We start from the raw sequence: 19,610 nt of genomic DNA, 5'->3' as shown, positions 1-19,610 counted from the left end.
ACCCTTGGTCAAGTCACTTTACCTCTCTGATCTCATTCATAAAATAAGTTTAGCACCTATCTTCTGGTGTTTGGTATAGAACAAGCCAGTATGAAGTACCTGGCACACAATGACGTCGGTGAAAGACCAAAGGGATAGACTGGACCCTGTCTAAGTTTGGAATCTGGCAGCCGTGAGCGTGAACCCCTGCTCTGCCATTCCTCAGCTGTGTGCCTTGAGCAAGTCACTCTCCCTCTCTGAACTGCAATTCTCTGTAACATGGGATGATAGCATTCTTCCTGTGTTTTGGTTTTGTTTTTAACAGTGGTTAAGTGAGGGGTGTAAGCGGTATCTCTGAGGCATCTGTCTTCTCAACTTTGAACCTTTCGACTTTAGACTTCAGATTCAGATTTGGCAGTTCCACCTTGCTGGCCTCCAAACCTACTTGTCCTTGATCATGATAAGCCCCTGAACTGGCAGTCAGGAATGACACCTAAAAACCTAGAAATTCCCCTTTCAACTTGGGCACGACTGGGGCAGCCAGCCGGGGCTTGGGTGGCCCAGGCAGGACCATCTGCTTGGTCACATCATGGTCTTTTGGGGGACAGTGGATTGACAGCTTGTATCACTTGGCTCAAAAATGGACTTGCGAGGGAACAGGGGGATCTGGAGGGCAGGACCCTGAGAGCCCCGCAGTTTGGGGCCCAGGGCAGGGCTGCCCGAAGGCCCCTCCACCGGGCAGGAGCTAGCAGGGGCTGCTAAGTGACCTGGCTTCCTCCTGCGCTGAGAGGGGAGGGAGGGGGACAGCACTGGCGGGGTGAGTGCGCAGGGGGTGATCGTCATGGTTACGCTCTGACAAAACAAATGGTTCTGCTTCCTGCAGGCCACCTCAACGGCCATGCAATGGGGACACTGATCAAACCAGCCTGCAGGGCAGCGGTCGGGGCTTGGGCACTGAAGCCTGGGTACCCCCCGTGCCCCCTCCAGCAGCCCTGGGCGCAGGGGGGCCAAGTGGCTGTGCAGAGGGGCCGCTTGGCTGCACACATGTTGCTTCTGGGGTGAGGGACGGGGAGGAGGCTGGGCCCGGCTGTCCTGAGCGCCCGAGCGAGTGCGTGAGCGGAGTTTGCGTGCCTCTGTGCCCAAGTGTGTGCCGCCAGCCTGAGTGTGCACGGTGCGCTCACACCGCGGGAGGGGCGGGTGCTCCAGCTACAAGTGAGGGAAGGCGACCACATGTTGCGCTCCCTCTCTTCCCCTCCCTCCCTCCCTCCCTCCCCCTCTCTCTCTCTCTCTCTCCCTCTCTCTCTCTCTCTGCTCCCCCTTCTCTCGCTCCCTCTTCTCCTGGTGTCTATTTCTCTGTTTCTGAGTCGCCTGCGTCTCTTCTCCCTGTCTCTCTGTCTCTCCCCCTCCCCCCGTCTCTGCCTCCCTACTCCACCCTCTCTCAGCCTCCCATCCTGCCACCTGTTTCTACCACCTCCCTGTCCCCATCACCTCCGCTCTGTCCTCTAGGGCCCTGGGGGCGCTCAGGAGCTCTGTGGCTGCCCACCCCGGCTGCCAGGCTCCTGCCCGCTGCCCTCCGGTGCCGGGAGAGACTGTCTCCCAGCCTCTGGCTGAGCGCACACTCTTTCCGAGCCCCGAGTCCCCAGGCGCCTGCACGGTAAGGAGCCTCCGCGCAGAGAGGGGTCCGCGGTCGGGCGGTGGGAAGTGGCCAGGGGAGGGGGACTTGGTGCCGGGCGCAGTGTGGTGTCTGCCAACATCAAGCCCCTGCTGGAAGTCCCCTCCTAACATCCCTGCGGCAGTCCCAACTGTTCCACCCTATGCTCCAGCCGGCCCAGCGCAGGACCAGAGGAGGCAGGGGGCGGCGGCCAGAACCTTCCTCCCCACTCCTCCTCCTGAAGAGCCCTGGGCCCCTTCCTGCCGCCCCTGCTCCCGGCCTGTCCCCCCTCACACCCTCCCGCTCTGACTTAGTGGACAGAGCCCTCCTCACTCTCTGCTGGACAGAAGCCAGCCCTGGCTTCACCTGAACCCAGCCAGGTCATGGGAACCTGGCAGAGGCCAAAGGGCACTGGGTGAGCCGCAGTCCTGTCCTGGCCCAGAGCTCAAGGCTCAAGGGCACAGGCTCCTGTGTTTGGCTGGGTTGGGAGTGAGGGCTGAACACACGTGTGTGTACGCGGGCACGTGCGTGCAGATGTGTGCATGAGAGGTGTTTGGGGGCGTGGGGGTGTCCCTGGAGGGTGGTGGCATGCAGGGGGTGGTTGGGGACTGTGGTGTGTGTGTAGAGACACGTTTGCATGTGCGGATGCCCATGACCTACTGACGGGACTTTAGAGTGTCGGGGTACGCACGTGTGTGCACGCGTGTTATGTGTGTGCACGCGATCACCTGTGCAGGAGATTGTGGGTTGACACTGACCCCTGGGCTGCCGGGTGAGGCCTGACATGTGACTGCAGTGTCACCCAGCTTGGCTTGCATCCTAATCCTACCCAAGTGATGATCCAGAGCCTGAGGTGGGGAACATGGTGCCCTTGGGGTCGACCTATAGACCCCACTGCTTTTCTGGCATGAGCGAGACCAAGGTTCCTGGCCTGGGGTGGCTTGGGCTCTGAGACTCCTCCCTAGCCCTGGCTGCAGGAGCTGAGAAGCTCAGCGGTCTGTGGCCTCACAGAATGTGTGACAACCAGCCCAAACCTGGGCCTGACAAAGCTCTCAGAAGGTTCTCCGGCCATCAGCCACAGGCAGTTGGTGAAGTTGCCACGGTTGGGGGTGCAGGGTAGAAGACAGGACTCAGAGAGACTGGGATCCCGCTCAGAGCTCCCCCGAGCCCGGCACCCCTTGGGCCCAGGACAGACTCTCTGGCCCTCCCTGTCCCCCTCCCTGCTGCTCCGCACCTTTCCTGGCTGACTGACCTCTCATCACCCTTAATGCTGGCTGTGGCTCCGTGGCAGGAGAGCTGCCTGGGGAGAAGGGACGCGCTGGGGAAGGGGATTGCTGCTAGAGGCTCCCGGGGCTCTGGCCTTGGGCTCTTGCAGGCCCTGCCTGCTGACTCCCTCCAACTCAGCCTCCAGGCCTAGCGGGGCCGAGTGATTTCTCCAGGTCTCATCCCTGCTCCAGAAAGACGGGGAAAGGGACGTGGGCATTGCCAACGATATTCCTAGGGGGCTGAGAACCGCCGGGTGGGGCCGGTGGGCTAAGCATGACTCCAGGTCCCCAGGGGTGCACAGAGCCCCCCCCATCCCACTGACTCCCTGTAAGTGCATGTGACTGTTCATGGGACCCAGCAGGGGCTGTGTCCCTACCCAGGGCTCTCCTGGGCACTTGCCAGCAGCATGACCAAGGCATGAAACCCAGTGGGTTCTTGGAGTCCTTAGGAAGAAGGGATGGAGACGAGGGGTGCTCGGCGTCAAGCTGAGAAGGCTTCCTGGAGGAGGTGGGGTTAGCGAGGGGACTCGGAGCAGGGACAGGCTGGGGTGTGAGCACAGGCAGGGTCGGGAGGGACAAGAGGTCTTGGTCAGCAGCTGTCCAGCAAATCAGTTGGAATGAAGAGACAGGCTAGGATGGGAATGGGAAAGGAGGAACGCTGTTTGGTCACTGGGTGCCCCTGGCTGCCAGGTGCTGGTCTGCCCTTGAGGAACTTGTGGTCTCGAGCGGGACAGGACAGTAATCGGTTTCTCAAGCTTATGAGCCAGCGCCTGTGAGACCGGCTATGGGATTTGAGATCCAAGAGGTGAGGGCCAAGGCTCTGAGATGGTCCGGGGCACAGAGGTGAGGGCCATGCCAGCAGTACACATTCACCAGCCACCTGCCCGTGCACTGGGGCAGGGCGAGGGTAAACCTCCTTGGGACAGCAGAGAGTTGGCAGAGGAGGAAGTTCCAAGATGGACACTGGAGGAATTTTTGCCTCGATTCCTGTCCCTTATCTCACTGTAGTTCCGACCCTGAGCCTGAACCTATGAAAGCAACCAAGAATGCACAACTAGGTGGGGACAGGACCTGGTGTGTCCCCTGCCTTGTGCCACCCCTTCCCATGGTGTTCGATTTGTCCGCACGACAGATGACGAAGGGGCTCCTGGAGATTGCCCAGAGCTGGGTTTAAGGGCATGGAGAGTGGCAGAGCCCTTCACCAGGGCTGAGGCTGGACGTGTTGGAGGCTCGCCCGGCCTTCCCCGAGCCCCTGCCACAGGCTGGTGCACGAGACAAGCACAGACAAGAAGGGCCTCTGGGCCTCCCCTGGAGGAGCCAGGAGGACCGATCCACCCTCCCTGCCGCAGAGCAGGACTGAGCGACACTCTGTCCCAGGGGCTCAGAGGACCATCAGGACACGCTCCGGGAGGGGGCGGGACTTGAAAGGACACAACAGGATAGGTAGGCCTAGGAGCACCAAGCTGGGAGGCAGGATGGGCCAGGGCCTGGAACTGGGGTTCCTAGGGTGAGGGTGGGATGGGGCTGACGGTCCCTGAGCAGGGAGGCCATCGGGACCCCAGGAAGACCCATGAAGGAGCCTGAGGAACTTCAGCTCTTGAATCTTCCCTGGGGCCTGGGGGCATCTAGAGGGATCCCATCTCATCTCCCACTGAGACCTCTGCTAGCGGCCGGGCTGTGAATGACAGTACAAAGCTCTTCCAAACTTCCTAATGCCACACTGGGGCCACTGGCCACAAGGCTCCTTGAGTAGGACCACCATGGAGACGGTGGCACACAGGACCAGATCAGGCACCTGGAGCACAGAATAGTCCGGAATGTGGCCGTGGCTGTGAGCAGCTGCAGGACAGGGGTAGGTCCACCTATTCACCGAGTACCCTGTCCCTGCTCAGCCCCGGCAGGGGTGGCCCAGTCCACAGCTGGGAGCACTCAGAGGGAGGCGGTAGGCTTTCGAAGTCGCCCCCAGAACGGAAGAGCGGTAATGAACTGGTCGCTTCTACACGTGGTTCCTGCATGAGTATCTGTTCGCTCAAGGCCAGTGCAGTCCCGGCCCATCGCTCAGCATCTGCGTCCATTGCTCCCTCTGAATCACAGTCAGGGAACTGCAAGGCGCGGCCGAAATCTTGAGAAAGTTGTGGGATTCAATGAGGCCAAGCAAAGGGTCCATTTTGCCACCATACAATTTTGTTCTAAAAAAAAATCATCCCCCTTTACCCATTCCATACTTGATTTGTTCTTCGTTCATTGACAGTTTTTGCCCATGATTAGAATTCCAATTCGATATGAGAATTCTATCGTCATGTTTTTAGTTTCATATTTCAAAATAAAATCCCAGTTGAAAGCTTTTCTGCCCCAATTCCTGTGACACTGTGGTCCCTGTCCTGATCCTGTGGATCTACCTGCAGTGTCTCTCCCCACTCCAGTTATCGGAGGGATATGGTGGCAAACTTCCACAGAGTCAGGGTTGAGTATTTGTGGTTTGTGAGTGAGCGAGCGAGTGAGTACATGGCCACCGAGTCCCTTCCAGTCCCTTGCTTATGCTTGCCTACCTTACCTCAGGTGGTCCGTTCATTTATTCAACATGTAAGGAGCGCCTGTCAATTCTCAGGTGCTCTCCTAAGCTCTGGGGATAAAACTGTTGGTAAACTATCCAAAAGTCTCTGCCTTTGGGCAGTTTATGTGCTAGTGGACCCCCGCCAATCTCCCCTTCCTCCACCTCTGGCTCTCCTCCCAGGATTGTGGTTTCTGGGACCGTCATCTTAGCTCAGGGAACCGAGCAGTCACGACTCCGCTAGCCAAGTTTGGTTCTGCCGCAGTGACAGCAGCAGAATCATTCCTGCTCTGTGTCCCAGCCGGTCACCCACATCGTCATGTAACCCCTCCACTCTAGATCCAGGCTAACAGAGGTTCCTGGTGACCATGGGCCTTCTGGTCACCGTGGCAGGAAACAGGACAAGACCAAGAACACATCCACCTTGACAGCTTCCACACATTTCAGTGGCTGAAGTAAGACACCCGTAAGGCCTTCAAGGGGACAGTGGCACGCGCAGCCTGCTGTCTGCTCAGAGGAGAATCTGGAGATCTAGCCGACAGCACGGCGATTACATGCAGGCTTAGCCAAGAGAGGGGCATCAGAGCCCTTATCAGAATAAAAACAGGAAAAGGAGAGAAGGAAAAGGTCAGATTGGTTATGTCCCTTCCATGATCTTAGTCTCCAGCTGGGGCCACTAGGACTCGGTTCCAATCAGCAGATCAGAATCCCTTGTGACCAGCAGACGCGCTGTCTCTCCCAAGCTCCAGCTTAGCAAAGCGCAGATTAGTTTTAACAGAGAAAGTTCTGGCCTGGGAGCTGGGATCCCTTTGCTTCACTTGCCCTCTGAGTCTCAATCTCCTGGTCCTGAAAATGGGGACACGTTATCTGACCCCCTACTCTTGGGCTCTCATTCACTCGTGGATGAAAGTGCTTTGGTCCTAAGCAGCTTGGTACGGGGCCTGGGTGCTCACTGTCACTCCTTTGTGGCGCAGACGTGGATGTAAAGCAATAATGGTCAGGGGCTAGGCCCCTCCCATGGCTTTTAATTCAGCTACTTTCAGTTCTCTGAACTGTTGACTTTGCTGAGATAGCGTGTTTCCAAGAGCGTCCTCACAAGCCTTGTGGGAGTCCTGGGCTTGACCAGCTCTGTCCCCATCCCAAGGTCCTCCACGTGGGACAAAGCTGCCCACGCCCTGTAAGTCAGCCAGACCTGCTGCATTCACCGTGTGGTGCTGTGCGGCAGGCTCCACAGCTGGGCCCGTGTCGTTCAGAGGCCCAGAGTGGAGCCTGGCCTTAAGCTGAAGTCTGCTGGGACTCGGGTCTGCCCAGGTGGCCTCTCAGAGCAGCCTCCCCTCCCAGCATACTTGGACCCGCTTGCTTTAGCCTCCGTTGCTGACTGATTTGTACCTGAGGAGAGGACTTATCTCTTGCTCATGTGAATAAGGGACAGCGTTGCTGTGGCCTAGTGGTCAATGCAGAGGCACCAGAGGGACACTGCCAGCGTCCAATTCCCAGACCATCTTTCTTAACCTCTGTGTTCACTCGGATCATCCATAAAACGATTAAAAAGAAAAATTTTGTTGATATGATCCTGAGGAATCAATGTGATAGCCACAGAAATTGCTTAGCACAGGACCTGACTCAATGACAGTCTGTTCAAAATATCGGGAGCCTCTCAATCCTAAAATGTTACCTCCTGGGCCCGGTGGGCAGAGGGAATTCTGCATCCTGAAGACAGCTTCTCCGAGGTCTTCCATTTCTAATTAACCTTTGGCTGGCTCTGCACCAGCAAGGGACATCGCAACCCTTGTCTGAGTTTCCCTGAAGGACAGTGGGCCATGACACCCATTTTGAGGTTCCTCGTGTGTCCACCATGTTCTGTTCGCCTCTTTGTTCAAACCATTTCCCAGCGGAGGGCGCCCCCCATGGGCTCATTCTGAGGGAGAGCAACCGTGTGATCAGCCACCTCTGCTAGACACTTCCACCCCTGAACCCCTCTTGCAAGATACAGCAGAAGGACAGGAACCAGGAGACGCAGAAGCCCGGGGGTCACCCCAGCCAGCGTCAGGGGAACGCCTCTAGCTCATAGGTGCACTGACTGGGCCTTGGCACCAGCCCTGGCTGGAAGGAGCAGGCAGCAGGTGACATGGTCACAGCAAGGTTCTGGGCCAGACTGCTTATACCCAAATCCTGCCTCTACCATCACCTGGTTGTGTAACCTGGAGATTTTCCTAACCTCTGAGTCTTGGTTTTCTCCCCTATAAAGTGGGGATGATCTTCCCTAGAGGATCTTAGTGGGAATTAAATGAGGTAATGTGCCCGGCCCTTCAGAACAGCGCCCCTCTGAGGGCAGATGAGGTAGTCAACACGCAGCCCAGTTACCATGGGTGAGGAGCAGGGGAGTGGCCCAGGGTCCATTTCACTCTGTCTCTCCAGCACTCCCTTGGACCCTGGGCTGTTGACTTGGGAGGGTGGTGTGGGATTCATCCTCCAGGTTCACGGCCTCTGGTTGTTAGGTAAAGAGGTCAAGGCCCTGGGCGCAACCAGGGAATCACCCTCTCTCAGCCACTCATTCTGCAAATAAACCTTAAGGGGGCAACAGATTCTGGGGTTTAAAAGCTCCATCTCCGAGTCCACATGTGAGGTATCATCTTGGGCAAGGGATGGAACCATACTAGGCCTCAGTTTCTCCATTTGCAAAATGGGGGCAATAGTCTTACAGACTTCATAGGACCGTCCTGAGGGCTGCCTGAACTAATTCATGAAGATGTAGGACAACAACCAGCATAAAATAATCGCTTAATATATGTCAGCTGGTTTGGGCTGTGGGGCTGTTTTGTTCCAATGGTTTCAGGTACTGTTCAAGGAACAAGGACAGCTTTGGTCTCTACCTATCCTCGGGGCTTACGCTCTCAGGGGTTTTGGGCAAAGAGAGACACCAACCCAGGGACTCACCGATCTTTATGCCACTCTCACTGCGCTGTGTGCCAGGCCTGAGAGGCCTGAGACGGCAGGGTCCCCATCTGGGGTTCACATAGAATGGGCAACTGAGCTGGCAGGCCTGGGGACCTAATTTCCTGTCCGGTGCCCTTTGCCGCCCACATGCCTCTCTGTGCGGAATGAAGGCACAGCGTGTGCGGGGGAGCCGTTCACAGCTTGGCACCAACAGATCTGAGCCCTAGAGGGAAGCTCGGGCGATGTTCTGCCAACACCTGGCTGGGGCCCTGGGATGCCTGGGTGCAGACATGAGGGCCGTGGGCAGTCATCACTGCTCTGTGGAAACGCCCAAAACCCAAGTGCCCAGATACCATCTAAGTGGATGGGCAAGGAAGACAAGGAGGGCACCCCAAAGATACGGGCAACTAAAGCAGCAGCCAACAGGCAGCATCCCACAAAAACCTGGCAAAGAAGCCATGTCTTTACCTGCCCATTATGCAGAGGGTGAAACTGAGTTTCAGGGACATTCCCAACCCTGGAAAAAGAAGAGCAAAAATTAGCTCCCTGTCCTTTCCTGACAGGGGTGCCTTAGGGGAGGACACAGGTCAAGGGCCGCTCTTCACTTCCCTAGGCACCCCAGTGTAAGAGGGCAGCTCTAGAGGCTATTCCAGAACAGCCTGTGCTCCATCGCCCCATGAGCTCCCACACAGACCGGCAGGGACCGGCTAGACATAGGGACAAGGCTGGAAGCCACAGAGGGAATCCATCGGCGCCTTTCAAGAGGCTGTGGGGTGCTGGCAGCTCAGCAGGTGAGCTCACCTTTAACCGCCCCCTGGAAGGTGAAGTAAACTGAATCCACATAGATGGAATCCAATCTTCCCAGCAACCTGTGGGATCATTTCTGAGAGACCTTGAGTGAGCAGAGACTCTGATGCTGGAGCGTCCCTGGGCCCCCGGGGGACGGGCACCCTTCCTCCCGCCTGCCTGCACCCTTCATCTGTCCCCTCCCCAATCTATAAACAAGAAGCCCTTCTGAAGGCCTCCTTATGTGGAGTTTCCAAACTCAGAGGTGCCCATTTCTTCCTCTTCAGCGGGTCCCCATGTGGCTCTTAGCTAGAAACTCCTCAAAGCAGGGGTAGCTGGGCCTCCACCTCCTTGGGGCTTATGGTCCTGGACATCTGCACTGGCCAGACTCCAGGTCTCCCAAGCAGTGTGGGGGACCCAATGCTGAGGAGCCTCTTCTTCCAACCCCACCCCCACGGCAGCCACTCTGGGAAGGAAGCCTATAGGTTGGGGCTGAAACGGAGGGATTGCCCCACTAGTAGATTCTTTAAAGAACCTACAGCTAAAACCCATTCCCGCCCTCTGACAGCTTCTAGACCATTCATTTCTTTGCTCATTCAACAAATAGGGCACATGCCATCCAGTCGTTGTTGAGTGTCAACGACTCTAGGGAGACAGAGTTCTTGTCGTGAATTCTAGAGGTGGGCAGGAAGGAAGCAGGACACGGGCCTGAAGGCAGGGGCCGTGTCCATCTTGTCCCTGCTCAGCCCAGGCCCTGCGTGGTGTTGCACACAGTCAGAACTCCATGCTCCCAACACACCTGCCGACTGGTCACCCAACACGTGGGTAAGGAGGTGTGGCTCTGCTCGTAGGTGGCCGTCTGGGCAGTGCAGGACCCTGAGAAGGTTTCATGGCCTTTGAAGGTGGTGGCCTTTGAGCTGGGCCTTGAAGGGGGACAGGAGAGGGGAGCAGTGGGGGAGCCCCCCCTGCACAGCCAGCCACATCGGAAGAGGTGGTTTGGAGAAAGGGCAGGAGGTCCCCATGGGCTGGATCACGGGACACGCAGGAGGGGTGGCGTCAATCATGCATTTGTTACCCACGTTGGCTGGACGGGGCCTGGGAATGTTTAGAGCGAGGGGACCAGAATGTGGGGACCCCAGGGTTCTAGAAGTTTAGAACAATCAGACCAGATTCAGAGAATCCAGGACTCTGCCCATCTGGGAGTGTTGCTGTCGGTGTCTGGGTGGGACTTGGTCTCCCAGTGGGACCGTGAAATCATGGACTTCCTAGAGGACCCCCGCCTGAGGTAAGCGGGCACTCCACCTGCCCACCAGACTTGCCTGGTGGGCTCACTGTGCCTCACCCGGGCCTGGCTGAGCCCACTCGGCCTGAGGACCCCTGCTCTTTGGAGCAGGATCTGGGGAGATCTGGCGGGGATGAGGGGGAGAGGCTTCCAAAGTGACTTCCAGGTGGAGGAGCAGAGCTACCCTGCTGCCTCTGGGACAGTCGTCGATTGGAGATGCGGGGGTGGGTCAGATTGCAGCTCTCAGGCCAGAGCCGAGCCCAGGGTCACTGAGACCAGCTCCTGGGCCCTGCAGACCTGGAGAAGCTGAACTCGCTCGAGGCCACACAACACGTAAAGAGCACAGCGCTGCAGAAAAGTGGGTCAATTACTCTGGAAGTGGCTATATTGGACCCTAACCCCAAGCAGAACTCCAGAGAGTGGGACCTGGCCACCACCCCCCAGCAAGTTTCTGCCTTTCCAGTCTCTTTCTGAAAAGCAAATACCCTCTGGTCTCAGTGCCCCTCTTTTTGACCCCAAGGACCCTGACATGGGTGTTCCCGACCCTGTCATGAGGGCTGCAGATGGGCCGGGCCCGGAGCCTGCTCCCTGCTCCTCCCACACATCCTTGCCTCCCGGTGCTCAGCACAGGCTCTGGAGCAGCCTGGGAAGTACAGGATCAGAACTCGCTGGGTTCCCATCAGCGTGGCCACTGGCCTGCTGCGTACCCCTGGGTCTGCCTTCCTGTAAAATGGGGTAGGTATGAGCACCGGCAATGACCACCACTGGGACCTGGCAGGGGCCCCTTTTAGAGTTTCTCCTCTGAACTGAGCCCTGTGTGGGCAGCTGGGACACAGGCCAGGCACGGCATGACCAGCTCTCACGGAACTCCCAGCCCTTCGGGGGCCAAGCCGCGGTGGAGGGCAGTCACGGCGCTCCGAGATGTGGTACGTGGTGGCCCAGGGCCCGCGGCTGTGGGAGCTCTGGATGGAGCATCTGACGAGCAGGGGCATTGAGCAAGGCCCACGGGGAGGCGGCTGCAGAAAGGCCCCTGGCATGACGAGCCGGACTCCGCAGAGAAGGGGGCAGCGCTTACCTGGGAAAGGCTCCGTGGCGGGAGAGAGCTGGTCTGCTCAGGGCATGGCAAGAGGGCCAGTGCTTGGAGGGACCTGGACATGCAGGACATGGCAGGAAGTGGCCCTGGACAGAGACGGAGACTCAACGGGAAGAACCTGGTAGGAGTTTGGCTTGTCCCGTTGGACGAAGCGATGGAAGCCGTTGAGTTGGGGGTAGAGGTGTGTGTGTGTGTGTGTGTGTGTGTGTGTGTGTGTGTGTCCACGCGTGCATGTATGTAGTGCATGTGTTTGGTGACAGGACCAGAAAGAGAAGAGAGCAGCCTGGAGGTTGAAGGACCAGCGAGCAGGTGACCCGAGAGCCATGGAGAAGCGAGGGTGGAGGGGGCGGGATTCTAGGGCAGACGCATCAAGCTCAGGGGAACGCGCTGCAGGAGGCAGCGGGGCTTGTGGTCAGGCACACGGACCCTCAGCTCCCAGCCATTACTACTGGCTTTATGGCCTGGGGCAAGTTTCCTCATTTCTGAGAGCCTTGGTGGGTTTTTTTTGGTTTTGGTTTTTTTTTTTTTTTTGTAGTTGTAGATGACCAGTATGCCTTTATTTTATTTGTTTTGTTTTTATGCGGTGCTAAGAATTGAACCCAGTGCTTCACACATGCTAGGCAAGTGCTCTACCACTGTGCTACACTCCCAGCCCCAAGCCTGGGTGCTTTTACCTATAAAATAGGCAGAATAAGAGTGCCTGCCTCTGCTGATGTTTCAAAATCGTGTATGCAAAGCACTTGGGGTGGGGGTCCATCCCTTAGGCACACATTTATTGAGCATCTACTAAATGCCTGGTGCTATTCTGTGGGTATTGGACGTAGCAGTGAGTAAACTAAAATACGATCCCTGCTCTCTTGCAATCACACTCAGGAAGGCTGGGGACACCATCAACAAAGTCTGCCTGACTGGTGGGGGTGAGGGGTGGTAAGGGAACAGTAAGGGAAGGGTTGGGACGCTGTGGCTCGAGGGTGAGTGAGCAGCTGTGAGGTGGAGCAGCCTCTGGTAGGGCCTGAGACCAAGGGCGTGAGAGTGGAAACGAAGCAAAGGTCACTGGCATGCGGGGGACCAGGGGCGAGCCCCCCAGGGAACCCCCAGGAGCTGCTCCCGGCAGGTGTGTCAGGGGGACAGAAGAGTCTTAGCCAGAGCAGCGACGAGGACCAAGAAGTCACCCAGCCGACCCCAAGGGGTGACAGGAATCAGCTGCACTTCCTGGAGAAGACTCAGGGAGGCGAGGCCCCGGGCAAGAATGGAGAGATCCTCAGGCACAGAGTGCGGGGCAGAGCCGTGGTCGCAGGGCACATGGAGATTTGGCTGGCACGGGGGCCCAGGGGCCAGAGCATCCCCATGGACTGAGGGTCCAAGATGGGCAGGACCGACGAGCAGGTGGGGAAGGTGGACCGGGAGCCCGGCTGACGAACGCTGAAGGGAGCCAAATGACTTCACCCTCCACCGTCCCTCTGACGCGCCTCTGGGCCTGGTGGCCAGAGGACTTCTCTCCTTCCCTGGACCCACCAACAGGAATCCCAGAAACCACCAGCGTCACATTGCGATTACAGATGGATCCACTCATTCCACGACTCTGTATTCATCGCCGACTATTAGTGCCAGCACGATTCAAGGCCCTTGGGATTAACCAGTGAGAGAATCAGGCCCCAGGCCCTGCCCTGGTGGAGGGAAGACAGATGACCAGCAACACATATTGATATATGATGCTCTGGCAACAGGAGTGACGGGGAAAACAACAGAGGAGAAGCAGGGGCGGTGGTGGAGGGGTCGCAAGGCTAAATCAGGTGTCAGAGGCCTCTCTGAGGATGTGCTTTTGAGCAAAGACCAGAGGCGTAAGGGAGCAGGTCATGTGGCCACCTGGGAACAGTGTTTCCAGCAGTGGGAACAGCCAGTGCAAATGGCCTGAGGCAGAGCATTAAAGTGGAGATGCCAAGGGGGAGGGCAACAGGAAAGCCACTCAGGGGAACCTCAAGGGACATGGAGAGCATCAGAGGGCTTGAGCCATGGGGGCCCATGACCGGATCCTTGCCTTCAGAGGATCACTCCGTCTGCTCTTTTGGAAACAGACAGCAGGGGAACATTGGGTGGCAGCTGTGGAGGTGACAAGGAGAGGTCAGATTCTGAACCTGCAGCTTTATTTGCTCTCTGTCTCTCCTACTAGTTCCTGTTCTCGCACCTGCCTTATCCCCCACGGGGTGCCCAGCACCGAATGTCCTTTAGTGTCCTCGGGAGCAGTGCACATTCACTCATTCACTTTATGGATATTTATGAGCTGGGCATACACATAAATAATGTCCTGGCCAGAAGGACGGCAGCCACTGGGGAGTCACTATTTCTGGGCCATCGGAAACCGTTGGTATTTCGCAGGGACACCAGGAACCTCCCGTGGGTTGTGTCACACTCAGGCTCAGAACAGTCTGCAGTTCACCAGAGAAGCTCCGTCCAGCGCCCCAGATCATTCCGTTCTTTCTCTGAGCCTCATAGAGAATAGGAAACAGAAGCCACCTCGAGACCCAGGGCACCCTTCTTAAGAGTCCTCCCTCCCGCCCTGCCCTGCTTCTCCCTGAGGCTACTCAAAGGCCCTGGCTCTTACGTCCCCCTCTGCTCCCCCAGCCCCAGCCCAATTTTGTCCCCTTTCTGCTTTCTCCCACCTCTCCAGCTGTTTTCCAGATTTGACATCCTGAAAGTCAAGGATCTGGGCAGACAGATTGTGTGGCAGACCACAGGAGGAGGTGAGGAAGGTCAATACATGATAATACTGCTCCTGACACAGGTACCTGTCACACCAAACACAGCCCTAAGTCCAGGCTGTGGTCTCTCAGTGACCTGGGAGGTGTCGCAGGCTCCACCCCTGTCCCTGGAGTTTCCTGTGGTCTTGGAGACCCTGGTGGGGAAGGTTCCAGAAGGGAAGACACTCAGCATAATTACTCTGGTCTCCCTCTCCCACGGAGTGGCCTGGGCTCTTCCAGGAGAGAATCCTACACTAGCATCCATACATCCTTCACACACCCCAACTCACCTCGAGCACAGAACGCATCTCTTGAGACCTCAGTGTCCTCCTCTGTGGAAGAATAACACTCGGGAAGGTTTCATGGGGATTGGATGAGACAGTGTATGCACCTGGCATGTTTTCACGGCTTAATAAACTCCAGCTGCCGTGACTATATCTTTCCGTTCCTCTTCAAATTTCCTCTAGAAATTTGCTAGATTGTAAACTCCCTGAGGTTGGGGCTGTGTCTTATCTTTGTATCTCCAGGAGCTAATTCAGGGCCTGGAATACAGTAGGCACTTATCAATGCTGGCAAGTATACATGAATGAGGCCCCCCCAGGATTTAAAGCTTACTCTGACAGTCTTACAGGGTCAGCGAGAAGAGAAATTGGCCTTTGTTGTTAGACGTCTCTCATCCAAGCCCCACTCCCTGTGTTGGGGGACTGGGTTGGACAAGATACGCTGGGCAAGACTCTAACCCATGATGGTCTGAAGCCTAAGTTCAAGTTCACTGCGCATCTAGGGGCTGGTTCCCTGAGGCTGCATTCCCCAATCGGCATTCTGGTCAGCAGTGAACCAGGGCGAGGAGGAGGAGACGGGGAGGGTGGGTAGCAGGAGATGTGGCTCCATCAGGAAATGAACTCCGCCATCTTGTTCTGCCCTCCGGAAGGAGCCAGGCTTTGCTCTGGCCTCCAGGTCAGAAATCGCCTGAGAAAAGACACTGGGGATCCAGTGGCTCCCTCCGGGCTCTCTATCTTCCTCCAGTTGTCAGTCAACCTGTCAGGAGATGGGCAGAGCTGAGAGCTGTCTGGGCTGGAGTCACAGGGAGAACATAATTAAAGACACTGCTGGCTGGTGGGGGCTGGGGGGGCACCTGAGGATTTGGGCGGGGACGTGAAGAGGACCCGGAGGGAGAGAGCATCCTTCCCAGAGAACGGGTAAACAGTGTTCCTCAAACAGCCTCACACATGGATGGCAGCCGGCGATCCGCCCGGGGAGCTCCAGAGAGGAAACCCGAGAGAACCTGCCCTGGAACCTGTATTCCAGGCCCCTTGCGTGGCTGTGGTTCGTACCCTCACCCTCAAAGGCACGTGGTTACTTGGGAGGGCATCGGGAGTCCAAGAGACCATTGGTACACTGGCCTGACAAGGCTCTGAAGCCCTTCGCATTGGAAGGACGGAAGTCACCCCATCCTTCACCCATTCCGTCAGCTCCAAGGATCCAAAGAGCAAAAACAGATGTGATCCACACCCACATGTGTACCGCACAGGCTGCAGAGGCGGTGACAGACATCAACCAAATAGCCTCACAGGGCATAAGAAATTGGTAGAAATATACCGCAGAAGAGGGACTGGGGAGATAGCTCAGCTGTGCTCGCCTCGCAAGCACAAGGCCCTGGGTCCAATCCCCAGCACCCAAAAAAAAAAAAAAGAGCAAACTGCCCCTGGGAGAGGGATGCCCAAGGATGCTGGGCACGGGGTCCGGCCACCCTGCAGAGAGCCCTTGGTGACACTGAAGAATGAGGAGGTTACTAGAGGAAAGTCGGGTGTGGGGCGAGCCTCCCAGGAAGTAGCAAGTGCAAAGCTGGAGAGAGCAGAAATGGAGCTACCAAGACCCAGCTGGCCCTGGGAGCCAGACTGTGACAGCCGAGGAGGCAGGAGGGGCGAGCAGGCCAGGCCCTGGGCCAGCCTCAGGGTCTTCGTCTGTTTGAAGAACACTAGGACCCCCGTGGGTGGGCAAAGAGCAGGGAGGGCTTGTGTCCACTTCGTGTGCTGGAATGTTCCCTCTGGACCATGGGTGGGGAACGCACTCCAGAGGGGAGGGGCAGATTTAAGAGGCCAATAGGAGCCGCGGTCTAGGCAGAAATAGTGGTAGCGTTGGACCAGGGAGCTGGTGTCAGAGAAGGACAGGTATTGACTAAGCAGGGGCATCTCCAGAGAGAAATCACGGGCCTGGTGCTGGGTTGGAGGGTGGTAAGGAACAGTTGCCCCCAGTGCCTCCCAGGGTTTTGGCCTGCACGCCTGGCGGGACAGAGGCTGCCCTCATTTGGGAGTCTTTGGAAGCACTCCTCCCACCCCTCCCCGCTAGCTGTTGACTGTCGTGGGCAGCGCCAGAGCAGTCCAGGAGGGGGGACTTGGTGGGCGTTTTGCAGAGGAAAGTCTGGAGGCTCAGGGGTCATGGGACTCACAAAGGGATGAGGGGGGACTCATGGGGAGCACTCCAGGTTGAGCGGGAAGCTACTCAGGCTCTAGCCTGACTATGGAAGAATCCTAGCGGGCCTGGGTTCTCGACCTGTGAAACGGAAGGAGGAGAACGGCCACTCCTCTCGGGGGGCCCTGAGTTGTCGTGGGCTCACGACTTGCGGGTCCTTGGGGAAACGGATATTGCTCTGATTGCCTGGGAGTCCGAGATGGGAAAGCTGGGTTTGGGGAGGGTTGGGCCTGCCCCATCCCCTGCCTCTCCTGTCTCCTGCAGGCCCTGAAGGCTGAGTCGCTGGCGGGATGCCTGGCCTGTTGAACCGCCTAACAGGGGCGGCCCTGCCCCTCACCGCGTCTGATGTCACCTCCTTCGTCAGTGGTTACGCCTTGGGCCTGACCGCTTCCCTCACCTATGGCAACCTGGAAGCTCAGCCCTTCCAGGGTAAGAGCCCCCAGTGGGGTGTTCCCAGGGCCACACCCTCCTCCATGTTGAATCCCTGTCCTGACATTTACTACATGATTGACATCGGGCAAGTCAGGTGACCTCTCCGAGTCTCAGTTTCCTTGTCCATAAAATAGTCATTCCAGTTCTGCCTTGCAGGCCTCAAAGCTAATGAGAAAGGGGTCTGCATTTGAGCTGAGGGGTCTGGTCGCAGCCCCGGACAGTTTTCCCAGGGTTCCGCATGTCCCACAAGGCACCCTTGTCCCAGAGAACCTCCCCGCAAGAAGGGTCAAGATTCGGCCCAAACCAGGAGCCCTGGTTTGGCTCTGGCTCCTATGACCTTGGGGAAGCCACAGTCCCCCTCCGACTCAGGATGCTCCTTTCTGCCTGTCCAGACGCTGGGGGGTGTGGGGAGGGACAGATGAGGTAATGCAGGAGGAACAGCGTGGACCGAAAAGCGCTGGGAATGTACTCATCAGGGTCAGTCAGGGTGTGGACGAGGCTGGCCTGTCAGAATTCCTTGGAAATCACATGCCTCTCCCTCTGTGAAGGAAGGGCTTTGGAAGGCTGGCCAGGAGGCTGATTGTGGCCAGGATTCCCTTCTTAGTCATGGTGATGAAGCCTCCTGACCACAAACCCACCTCCAGTCCCAGCTGAGGTTCTGCAATTATTTCGCTGCTACTCTGGGGCACCAAAAGGAATTTGCAGGACAACTTTGCTTCTCCTCAGAAATCTGGGCAGAGCAAATGGCCCTGTCCTCTATTTGAGGGAATCCAGGGAAGGAGACATAAAGCTCATTCCACTTGGGCACTGGGAGACTGAAGGACTGAACAACTGTGAGCAGCCCTCTGGCTTTCCACATGCAGGAACAAGTGCCCCCATTTTATAGATGAGGAAACTGAGGCTAGGCAGGACAGAATTTGTGCAGGGTTCACTGTGGACACAGCCCTGTCCTTCCAGCAGTAGAGGTAGAGTCGGTGAACCCTCCTTAAATGCAGCAGGTCTACTAAACCCGAACCTGCACTTTAACAAGACCCCTAGGTCATTCACGTGCCCTTAAAGTTTGAGAAGCACTAAGATGTAAAAATGTGGGACACATAGCTTAGTGAGTTGGTCACAACGGTCCTGCAGGTTTGGCTTCATCATGCCCATCTTACAGGTGGGGCCATGAGGCTGAGAGACGCTCGACGTCTTACCCCGGGTCTCTGACTGGGAAATGAGGCAGGGCCTGGATTCAAACCTCCGCGGCCCCAGCCCTCGGTGCTGCATGGCAAACTGGTGGCCGAGGACCAAACTCCCCCCACAGCGTTCCACTAGACCTGTGCAACAAATCCAGGCCAGCTCTCTCTCTGAAAATCAGAACTTCTGGCCACACCAGGCTTGCCCACCTGCACAGTAAGAGCCACCAAAGCCAGGCCCGGCCCTGAGCCAGAAGCCCCCTGCCCGCTCTCCTCTTGGCACCCTGTCTGCAGCAGTGAGCACCACCCATCGGGCAGGCCAGAGGCTCCCCTTCCAGAGCGGGGGCGTCCGGGGGAGCTGGGCAGCCTGCAACGCTGGCGCCACTCCGCAGGCCTCTTCGTGTACCCTCTGGACGAGAACACCACCGTGATCGGCTTCGAGGCGCTCATCGCCGACCGCATCATAACCGTACAGATCAAAGACAAAGCCAAGCTGGAGGGCACTCACTTGGATACCTCCCGCATCAGATCCTCAACTGTCACAGGTAAGGAGGCCCGAAGGGCTGGCAGGGCCTGGGCCTGGCTGGAGGTGCCTGGGTCAGAGCCCGGGCAGATGGCGAGGGCAGTGGTGGCATAGGGCAGGGAGAGTAGGAGTCCCCAGTAGGTATCCTGTGTGACCTTGAGCCAAGGATTCAGTTCTCTGAACTTCCCGCTTCACTGTCTATCGAACAGGTCACTGTTACTGTTCTCTCCTCCAAAGTGGGGAGAGACGCAAAGGAGGGCAGGGAAGAAAGGGCTTCTAAGGCATCTCTGGAGGACAGAAGAGCACACAGGTCCAGAGGCTGAGAGTGAGTCACGCCGAACTCTGACTCTCTACCCTGTTGCTCACGGCTGGTGTGAGCTTCGATAAGCAATTAACCTCGTGTGTAAAATGGAAGCAATAATTAAGCTCCACCAGGGCAAGGCAGGCAAGCACTCACATCCCAGGAGGTACTCAAAGCTTGGTCACTGAGTCTTGCTAGTGAGGAAACTGAACCTGAGAGAGAGACAGTGACTGGCTCAAAATCACACAGCACATTAGTGTCAGAGCCGGGGCTTGAACCCAGACCAGTTATCATAGGATGGAAGAGATTCTGACCATAGACTCTATGACTGAGGCCCAGTTTGTTCTCCTGAGCATCAGGATGTTCAAGATTCTTTTAATGAGCTCTCGTGTGTCAAGCTCAAAGCGTCCTTGAGTTGAGTTCTC

General features: G+C 57.2%; 1 protein-coding gene across 6 annotated transcripts in view; it reads left to right on the top strand.

The window, feature by feature from the left end:
* Nucleotides 1-1,345: 1,345 nt before the first annotated feature.
* Vwa5b1 (von Willebrand factor A domain containing 5B1) overlaps nucleotides 1,346-19,610 on the top strand; it is a 57,224-nt gene continuing 38,959 nt past the window's right edge. For 5 of the 6 annotated variants that reach the window (XR_007105405.1, XM_047528449.1, XM_047528459.1 and 2 more), the window contains exons 1-3: nucleotides 1,346-1,633; nucleotides 17,019-17,183; nucleotides 18,754-18,906. Coding sequence is in view for 4 of the 6 variants with exons in the window: in XM_047528449.1 (XP_047384405.1) it covers nucleotides 17,045-17,183; nucleotides 18,754-18,906 (292 nt within the window). In the remaining 2 variants the exon portion in view is untranslated. Of the gene's footprint in view, nucleotides 1,634-17,018; nucleotides 17,184-18,753; nucleotides 18,907-19,610 lie in introns of those variants that run through there. The other variant, XM_047528478.1, reaches the window with a different exon arrangement.

The sequence above is a fragment of the Sciurus carolinensis genome, chromosome 1, assembly GCF_902686445.1.
Source record: "Sciurus carolinensis chromosome 1, mSciCar1.2, whole genome shotgun sequence".
NCBI lineage: Eukaryota > Metazoa > Chordata > Mammalia > Rodentia > Sciuridae > Sciurus > Sciurus carolinensis.
The sequence above is the reverse complement of the archived record's forward strand: the minus strand, read 5'-3'. Positions and strand labels throughout refer to the sequence as shown.